Below are 10591 nucleotides of genomic sequence, written 5' to 3'. Positions count from 1 at the left end.
GATGGAGACTCACACTAGCGCATTACCAGAGTGTGATCTTTGGGGTTGCACGGACCACTGCACCTATTGGCCTTTTGCCCATTTAAGTTGCACAGTCAATCCGTTGTGTGCACTCAAGCTAAGGAGAGAGATGCAGTGAAATCCCTGCTTGGGCCTCATATCTTCACAGCCAAGAGGGATGCATTTTCTTCTTTAAGGAGCAAATTTCTCATTACTTTTTCCCCCACAACCATTTGAATATCTATATGGACTTAATTTCATGCTTGACCTGCATTTCACCATAGATGTAAGCAGAAATGCAAAAGAGAGAATGACTTGCTTGGAACAATCAGAAATGGCATAAAAATGTTGACTTGTCTTTGTTTCTTTTTAGATTAGCAGTATGTGTGTGTGTGAGTTACAGTCAATCATTTACTGTGCCTTCATAAATTTTTCAAGGTCCCTGACTTTTTTCACTCTGTTTTGTGAGCCTGAGTTCAAACTGAAGTGAGAACACAATTACCCGAAATGTCAAAGTAGACTATTTTAGTGTCAAAGATGTTTAACTGTATAACTATGGTGGCCTTTAAGTGCTAAACGCAACATTTCAGAAAACACATTTCCGAAAGTGGGGAAAAAGTGCCCATCATTTTCATCATTCTTCAAGGGAAACTACTGTATTTTCAACCTGTTTTCCCATGTTTTTGGGTCTCAGTGACTTGTGGGGACAGTCATTTTTGAAATTGGCCCAGTACTGAGAGGAAGCGCTGCAACCATGAAACGGGCTGCATTGTAACCACTTGAGCAATTGTGCACCATCAAGTTACAGCCACTAAAAGTGCTTTATTTTGCCACTGACAGGTTAAGATTGTTATTATTAGTGTCTTATGGAAGGGACTTTACAGAGAAATTAAATGTTTTCATTAACATTCACTGATCCGGTCAGTTTGTTCTCACTCAAGGAGTAGTCTGATCTTTAAATCTTGCTGATTTTTTCACAGTCAAAATCTGCTAAATATTCAGCCATGACATGGAAAATCTTTAGATAACACTACACTACAATTTCTGTACTCCAACACAACAAACTATTCTTTGCAATCCTCTCCAACTGCCACCAACGTTTACACTGTTGTATGCAACAAGTCATGTCTCACAACATTTTGGAACAAGATTTTTCCATGAGCGAGACTTTGTTACACACAATCACAAACAGATCAGATCAGGTGAAAGGTAAAGAAAAATGTTTTATTTCTCTGTAAAGGTTCTTTCCATAAATTATGCACTAAAAATAAAAATCTGAGCCTGTCAGTGATAACAACAAGAACTTTTAGTGGATGTGCATTGATGGGGCGTTATTGCCCTGAGTGGTTACATTGCAGCCCGTTTTGCGGCTGCTGGCTGCAGGGGCCTCTCTCAATACTGCACCTATATAAAAATTGTTTTCCCAGACAACAATTTTTATATAGGTGCAGTATTGAGAGAGTCTAGGTTGAAAAATACTGAAGGATCATAAATACATAAAACCCAGTTTTGGATACTATTCATTGTCATTGTCTTTTTTCTGCAATAGCATTTCAGTGTATTTACATTCAGTAAAAAACAGTTTTCATTGTTAGTGGCAGAGTCTGTCATTCCCATCTTAGACTCGTATTACTTTCACATGCACCAGGGATTCACAGGCAAACAATGCATAGATGTTATCCAACGTAATTTTATGTCATTGATATGGGCCTCACTGTTTATTGTCCTCTCTATTTCCATCATGTCAGAGCTGCATTAGGTTAACAATAATGCAAACCAAACTTCCTACTGTTAAACACTGAAGTGGAATACAGGTGGCTTATATTGTGAAGCAGCCACAGGCAATGTATTCATCACTGTGGTTAGCAGTGTTCTGTCTTTAAAGAAAGTGTCTTTAAAGGTCCAGTGTGTAGGATTTAGGGGCATCCATTTACAGAAATGACATATAATATTCATAACTATGTTTTCATTAGTTTATAATACTCCCCTGAAAATAAGCATTGTGTTTTTATTACCTTAGAATGAGCCGCTAATATATATGGAACAGGTCCTCTCTCCTGGAGTCTGCCATGTTTGCTCTGTGTTGTCTAATACATAAATAGGCATTGGTAGAGAGGTGCACAGGAATTTAAATCAGCACAAAGTTTATTGAAAATGCAATGTCATGGTCATAGACCAAAGAAACTATTAGGCAACAGCACTCACAAAAGACTAGAGTCAAAATCTATGTTTTAATAGGGCGACACACGGCCAAACAAAATGACAGACGCATTTCAGCCTAAGCCTTCTTCAGTGTATCAAAAGATACACTGAAGAAGGCTTAGGAATCCCTCTGCAACTTGCACCCATCACGATTGGAAATATTTATATAATATAATATTATCATATTGGAGTTGTGCGTCCTCCTTCCTTCATGGTCATAGACCACCCATGCCCAATGAAGGTATGAGACCAAAACACACTGCATTTCAAATAACCTTAGTGCTGTCAGTTAGCAGGAATTCATCACTATATTGAACATGTGATTATCATACCAGCATTGCAACCTGGAATTCCTCGGTTGATTTGTAAAAAATGAATAAAGGTGTCTTGAGTAGACAGATGTAATAAAAACTGTATGTTTTAAACATCATTATTGTATTCATTATTGTATGTCGCATTTTATTTCTCACATGAGCTCGTTTACAGTCCAACTTCAGTATACATGCAAATAGAAGGCCTCGGAGTGAATTAAGCTACAGCATAGCAATAAACTTTATAATTGAATTAGGTGAATAACTGTTTGTAATGTCAGTTCAATATCTGGGACAAGTTAATGTTGTGATCCAAGCAGCAGCCAGCGCTAACAGCTTGAATTACTGGAGAGAGTCCATTTAAGTGCCTACATGATCTGCATCTTCTGATATCATCAGAGATCATTTATCTCTAAGGATACATACTAAAATATTCATCAAAGGAATTTTTAGTTTATGATAAATCACATCCTGTTCCTTCTACAAAGAAGAGTGATCCTGATCATATACGATTTAGAAAGAAATCAGAACTTGTTAAAATATGCACAATTTAGTCTCATTTTAATGTCAATATCCGTTTGTTTGAAGTCAGCCAGTGGACTGGAGTGTTGTAGTGCAGTGAAACCAGAAAAAATAAAATCTGACCTCCAGTCAGGCTCGTTCGTCACCTCTGTTTCACTGGAGCATGATAGCGGCTGAGACGACTAGAGGCAGCAGGAGGCCAGAAGACACTCGCCCGCTTCCTGAGGTGAGAGTCGCCCCATACTGGTTCAGGAGCTGCAGGGCCACGCCATTGGTCCAGCCAAAACCCAGCTACAGCAAGGGCAACACAGCGGTGCATAAGAGATGTTTTCATTTTTATGTAACACTTTAGTAAAGCAGCAAAACACAGTGATCTGAGAAAAACAAGTGATTAATTTGTGCTGATAGAAGTACATAAGAGTCAAGTCAAAGGTAAAAGACAACAAGACCCAACAGGGTAGAAAATTATACAAAAAAAGATGGATAATGACAAAGAAGTGAGGAGGAGTGACAGTATATGTGTAAATGCAAATGTGTTCAAATTAAGAAGCAAAAGTGAGGTAGAAAGAATTGACAGGGCTCTGCGTGAAATCAGAAAGACTATAAGCACATTAGCTTTACACCATCAACACAAGAAGTACCTGAACTTCATATTCTCCTCCACCACCAAGTTTGCCATCGCCATTCACATCATACTGTCAGGAGGAAGAAAATTACACATTCTGAGCCAGCTGTGTTATCACCATGCAACACAAGCTCTGACACACTGAAACCTAAAGAGACTCACCTTTTCAAACATGGCATCATACTTCATGTATGCCAACCACTTTGTCCTGATCCAGCGCTGGGCCAAATCAAATGCTAGTTGTTGAGCATCCTCTGAAGGCAGTTTTAATAAACCTGGAAACACTTAAATCACTAAACAAGCCTAAGAAAGTTTTTTTTTAAACATACATGAGGCAGAGAAACATTCAGCAGGGCAGTGATCATACAGACCAGGCAACCAAGGACTTTGAAGGGTCACTCTCTTATCATTAGTCACACTTGCTTTAGACCAAACTAAGACAAAAATCCTTCTAAAAAAGCAAGAAGTGAAGGTTGGTACATTAAGGGCCTAGCAGAGCATCATCAGAGCAGATATCAAGTATCTGCAGATCTCTATGGGTGGTTGGATTTCAAGCAGAATATAAAATATAATGACTCTATGTAACCTAAAGCTATCCTGTGGAGTTTTGGACGACTGGTTGCACTTTGGAGATTTTTTTTTTTTACAAGTGGGTCTCCATTTAGTTTGTACTGTGCGCATGCACAAGGACACACATTTGCACACAGATGCACACAGATGCACACAACGCCTTGGTGAGTAACAATCAACAGATGTAAACACCCTCAAATAAACCTGAAGATCAGTTGTTTAACCTGCTTTGTTTCATTTTAAATCCATGTCCTGGAATACAAAGCAAGAGCAAAAAAATAAAGCACCACACTACAGGCACTATGCATTCTCACAAATTATTATGCAAAATCAACAGAGCAACATGTTGAACAGTTGGTGCATCATCAGTATGTGTCTCAAGGAATTATCGTGATGGTAGATCAATTTATTACCACCTACCATCAATGAGCATGTGTTGTAAAGGAGGCCATGCGTTAGCATAGTCCCACTGCTGCCCAGACTCTCTCAGCGATGTTGGAACTCCATTGGGAAATTGGAGAGCACCACTCCCCTGCACACACAGGAAAACCAGTAACCTTAGAAGCATGCATGGATTAAAGTAGTGCAGTGTGTGTGCTCCATCTGCTGGAGCAAATGAGCACAGTTCATAAAGCTTGTGACATATAGGTGGGCTTCTGAGTAGAGGGAGGATTAATTGGTTGGAAATGGTGGTGGGGAAATAAATGAGCAACAATCTCTTCGTCCTCAACAACTGTCAAGAGGCACTTAGGCAAAACATTCAAAGTCTGCTTAAAATCACATTCAGTTAACCCTTTTTGTAATAAAAAATGTCAACATGTCATGGTCAAACAACGTGATGTTACTGGTATTTAAGAGTAAGGACCATACCAGCATCTAACCAGACAGAAGTGACATTTGCAGGTATGTTTACGTGTTTAATGTGCTGCAGCTGAGCAGCTAATTAGATCTATTGTAACTCACAGAGTGGAGCTGCAGTGGTCAACAGAAGAGGAGACAAGTCATACCAACCAGGAGAAATACAGGTTAAAGGGTTCTTTCACACAAATGGCACGAATACACATTTTAAGTTGTCACTTTATTAGGTACATAACAGATCTGCCATATTCAGAATTGTTTCTAATATTCTTCCCCCCCTATGTATGTAAATAAGGAGGACGAAAACACCTTACAATATAATGTAGTCCAGTACAGCACCTACCGTATCTGTGGCCTCAGTATCAAAGGTCGAGTGTGTAAGATTTAGGGGCATCTATTGGCAGAAATGAATGAATTTTTGTAATGTTCATAACTATTTTTCCATAGATATAATCTTTTTTTTCACCTTAGGATGAGGCATTTATATCTACATACAGAGCGATCCTCTTCCACGGAGTCCACCATGTTGTTCTACAGTAGCCCAGAATCAACAAACCAAACACTGGCTCTAGATAGAGCCATTCGCTGTTTTGCGTCAGCCACTGTAGTTCTCACAGGCTCGGCTCATGGGAGAAGGTTCAGTACTGCAGACTCACTACTAGATGCCACTAAATCCTACACACTGGACCTTTAAGCATAACTTAAAACAAATACAGAAACATTATATACTTCGTAAAGGCAGAAATTGTGGCAGAGCTGTTGTATTTAATTGCAATGGATTATACATATCTTATCACATTATTAAAGTGGTCACTGAGGGCATTTTCTCATTTAACCCTAATGGTTTCTAGCCACACAGTTTTGGCTTTAGTTCACTTCAGTTCAGTTCAAGCTGCTTTATTGGCATGACTGCATTCAAAGCTTTATTTGTCCAGGTTTTGGATGCTCCTTCAATACAATAGAGGTAAAGGGTAACTGAATCAGTGATTTGGCTGTTTGGGCTTTTTTATTGGAAGTACTACCCACTGCCAATCTGTTACTAAAACCTTAAAAAAAACAACAACTAAAAAACAGTCCCTGATGACACTGTTGACAGTGTGCACTGTGGATTACAGGGAAACTCATCCTGTAAAAAAAGCTGCTGTTAAAAAAAAAAAATAAAAAAATCTTTGTTGGATTCACTAAAATTATACACACCTCAAAACCTACTCAAGAAAAAACAACATGCAGTATCTGCATAGCTGGATTCTATTAAAGGTGAATGGGGAAAATATGCATCTTTTGTGATTTGGATTAAAAGTTATCCCTTCTTCCACCTTTATGAATTGAAACCACAATAAAGGCAAGATTGTCCACCGACCTTCAGATACTGTACTGCCTTCTCTCCCATCTCAGGCTGAGAATAGCACTGTGCCCAAACAGGTGCCAGGTTGGAGAGGTAAAACTCAGAGTGTTTGGTGTGCGTCACTAGGTTGTAGTCAAACCAGGCACCCCTCTCAGCATCCCACAGCGCAGACTCTATCGCCTCCAGCCTGCGGGCTGTAGCCTGGTCATACAGTGCAGCTGAGTCACCATCACCTGTCAGGAAACAGCACATCACCGTTATGTAACACCAGTTAGGAGCTAAAAGCAGTGTGAAGACCAAAGTTAGTTCCAAGGTCAAAGGCTGCTCATGTAGTCACCCAGTATCCTGTGAAAGGAAGCAAGAGTCTTCTCATTGAGGCACAGAAGAGCATTGAGGTCAGTAGGCAGGATCTGACTGGTGCTGGTATCCCCCAGGGTGCCGTTGTTGTGGCCGTCACCATTTATAGACCAGCAGGATAAGAAGTCCCAGCCAGACTCTGCACCCGCTTTTAGATCCATCCACAGCTTCTCCTTACGGTCTGGGGGCGAGAAAAAAAACAACATGAATTCACTAGTAGAGCCATAACAAATCAGCATCTAAACTTTGTTATTTATTCATGTATGTGTCATTTGTCAACTGGATGTGGAAAAAGTAAAATATGCAGCCTCTGAATAACATTGTTGTTTCAGTTTTGCAACAATTCTCAAAAGCTTTAGAGACAAAAAAATTAAACGTCTCCCCCAAAGAGGAGAAATAACTTGACTTTGACCTTGACTATTTGTTAATAAATATAAATATATTCTTGCATAAAATCTTCAGAAATCTGAGCAAACACACTTTGCTGGCAGAAAAATTCAACATTTTAGCAAACAACAACAGTGTTTTTCCCTAAAACAGCTTTTCTTGAAATTAATGCTCAGCTTGTAAGCCACAATACGCAAAAATGGATGTGCTTAACATATTAAATATACATCAAAACATGGTAATGATCTTTAAATCGAGGGGAATATTTCCCCTTTCCTGTTGAGGAGCACTGATAAACTACAGTACATCCATCCCACAGCATCAGCCTTTTTTTTTCTCTCTCATGGAATAAAATGACCATAGCAGGGCTCATGAAGGGGGATTCATTCAACCACCAACAATACAGTATAAACACTATTAATCCGTTACCATTGGTGAGTCCTTCCGCTAGTTCCAGATCATCTGTGTAGGATTCAGGCCTAAAGAGAACAAAAGACATGGTGAGTGTAGCACAATCAACAATACCCCCATCTTAAATTTGTTTTTATAATTCAATAGATTTCTTTCAAATGTAGCCTACCTGGGCAAGCCCACCTTTACATCATATCGGTTCAGCACATGCTCTGTCCCATTTAATTTCAAAGTCACAGAGCGGTTCTGCATCCAAAATTGGTACTCCTGCTCCAGTGCTGGCAAAGCTGCTCTAAACCATGAAAGTTTGTACAGACAGCAGAGAGCTATGGTTTAATTCAGACTACTTTTCACAGTCCTTAATATCATTACACACAAAAGTTTGGGTGTCATGTTCTAATTAAGCGTGTTAGGGGAAACAAAACACTGGAGGCGCAGACAGACACGAGCACTGAGGTTTTGATGTTGAATACGCCTTTTTTCTATTCTGGAAGAGACACGAGGCAGCTGAAGAATGATAATGTGTCTGGCAGGACATCAGCTCAGACCTAAATATCACCTGAGGAACTCTTTATCCTTGGTTGCTTGATAGTAGCTCTCCACCATTAGAGTGAGGAATGGAGGCTGACTGCGCCTTTCATAGTAAATCCGCCCACCATTTGGAATGAAGCCATATCTGTAGGAGAGTGATTGAAAAAAATCTTTTATTCCACAAATCCTGAATTCCCCCGAGAGCTCCATATCCAAGTGTACAACTTGGGTTGCTAAATGACTTATTATTCAAAATGAGCCTGCTGAACAACCTGCAGCGAGCTGGACTTTGTAAGTGCTATGAAAGATGAAATGTACTTTAAAGCTTACCTGTTGACAAGGTAGAGGAAGTTTTGAATCATCCCACGGGCTGTGGCTGTCATTTCTGACAGCAGGAGCCCATTGATGACCCAGTAGGAGTCCCTGTTAGGCACAGAACAGCTCACATCACTGTCGGCATATGGCACCCAGGTGGGCTCTGAGCAGAGACCCCTGACTGAGCCTGGCTGTGATCTCTCCTCACTCTGACCTGGTGACACTTTGCTCTCAGACAGACAGCTGAGAGACAGGCCTCATTGTTCACTCACCAGTAGTAGAGTTCCCTAAAGCGCCCTCCTGGCACAACAACAGGATGTGGGGTGTATATCTGCGAGTTTGGGTGATCTTTAACACCAGTGTGGATCTGAAGGAGAGATTATTTTTCATTTTAAAAGCTTTGGACTCACATGTACGTGGATCCTTTAACCTCATCAGGTCTGCAGCTAACAATTACTTTCATTATTTATGAACCTGAATAATTTTTCAATGTGTCATTTGGTCCACAAATAATCAAAATAGTGAATAACATTTGCCTAAAGGTCAATCTGACATATTGAAATAGCTTGTATTGTTCAACAGACAGAACAAAATCTGAAGATATATACATATATACTGTATATAGTTTTGGCATTTTTACTTTAAATTACCTCAATATTTCCTCAGTTACTGAATAGTTGAAATAAAGCAAAATTAGGCAGATTTACTAAGCAACCAATCATTTAAGCTCATCACCTTTCTGCCCAGAAGCTTCCACAGATCGTGTATCTTTTCAGCCCAGCTGCGTAGTTCTTGGTCTGCTATTCCTCCCAGGAACTTTGGCCTGCATATAAAAATCAACTCATTCCAGCAAAGCACACTTAAAAAATACAGTACCATCTGAGCAAGAGTCCTCTAATAACTGGTTCTCACTTTTCATGCCAGTCTGGTGGTGTCCATGGCTCAAACTCAGTCCCTGGTTTCTCAAAGTAAGTACTGAGGAACTCCTGCAGTTTGGCAGGCGGTACAGTGGTGTTTGGTGAGTCATTTGAAAGATTGTGAAACGCAGACAAAACAACATCTACAGGAAAAGACACAGTGAGCAACAAAAGCAGTCACATAGTCGACAAAAGAAACCAAAAAAAAAAGCTAATTTACTGATTTATGACTCACCAGGAGTTTCCCTCAGTTTCATGTCAACAAAGTACTTGTCATCGTCAAACAGTTTAGCTTCCTGTACCTGATGCAAGATGGGCCCAGTGCAGTATATTTCACTGAAATTGTTAGGAGTTGTGAATCATTAGACAGGAAAGACATTATGTGTATTACTACAATATACTGACCTCTTGTTACAGAGTCCTGCAAGTAAGTAATAAAACCATATCAATAATAATAAGCAGGTGAGGGCAAAGGTCTGCTAACAACTTAATATGTGCTTAAGGAGATAGACATGAAAAAAACAACACCACTTCTAGGAGTTCAGCCGCAGCAGAAGGCTGATGTTATCCTACAAACATAATGCTCCAGATGAATAAATAGCTCTCGAATGCCAAGATAATTATCGACATGTTTGCCATTACAGTGCAAATTCTTTTTAAGGAAGTCAAGCACACAGTATGCAGGAAATGTGATGGAAAAAGATGGGTCATTTGACAAAATGGAGGCATTCCAGTATTTTTGATTGTAAGCATTGCAGTAGTTTAAAACTGAACAGATCAATAGTTTTTGGAAGCAAATTCAAACCAAAGGGCAAAGTTTAAAGATTTAGGGTTGTCCATGGTGTTCAGACAAATTATGGATTAACTTATCAGTATTACAGCTATACATTAATCAGTTTTTCCTTTTATAATTAAGAGAAGTGAAGTAACAGGAGACTGATTCATACAGTCTCCTATACAAATACCTTTTAAAGAAAAACAGTCATTTATCTTACCTGTCACATGACGGTGGAACAGCGCCATTTACACAGGCAAAAAGAACCACTGACGAAATGCATAACACAACCAACACATGCATCTTAAGCAATGAACTAAGTGACACCAGGGAACAAGTAAGCCTGTGGTCTGGTTATATTAAGACATTACGTCTGAACCAAAGAGCAGCAACATACTGACACCTAGCTTTAAAAGAGCGGTTTAACAGCACTCTGCAGTGGCTGCCAATGAAAACAAAAACTTC

At 39.6% G+C, this 10591-nt stretch overlaps 1 protein-coding gene across 1 annotated transcript; it reads right to left on the bottom strand.

The window, feature by feature from the left end:
• Window positions 1-2651: 2651 nt before the first annotated feature.
• On the bottom strand, window positions 2652-10475 carry treh (trehalase (brush-border membrane glycoprotein)). Its single transcript, XM_033631326.2, has 15 exons — window positions 10347-10475; window positions 9587-9687; window positions 9347-9494; window positions 9170-9257; window positions 8707-8801; window positions 8450-8542; window positions 8148-8264; window positions 7758-7880; window positions 7607-7656; window positions 6771-6971; window positions 6449-6666; window positions 4651-4762; window positions 3823-3935; window positions 3677-3730; window positions 2652-3326 (listed from the first exon to the last, which is right to left on the bottom strand). The coding sequence occupies exons 1-15, from the start codon at window positions 10427-10429 to the stop codon at window positions 3189-3191; spliced, it is 1734 nt and encodes a 577-aa protein (XP_033487217.1). The 5' UTR covers window positions 10430-10475; the 3' UTR covers window positions 2652-3188.
• Window positions 10476-10591: the final 116 nt, after the last annotated feature.

Source organism: Epinephelus lanceolatus, chromosome 4 (genome assembly GCF_041903045.1).
Source record: "Epinephelus lanceolatus isolate andai-2023 chromosome 4, ASM4190304v1, whole genome shotgun sequence".
NCBI lineage: Eukaryota > Metazoa > Chordata > Actinopteri > Perciformes > Serranidae > Epinephelus > Epinephelus lanceolatus.
This window is presented reverse-complemented; position numbering and strand designations above follow the sequence as displayed.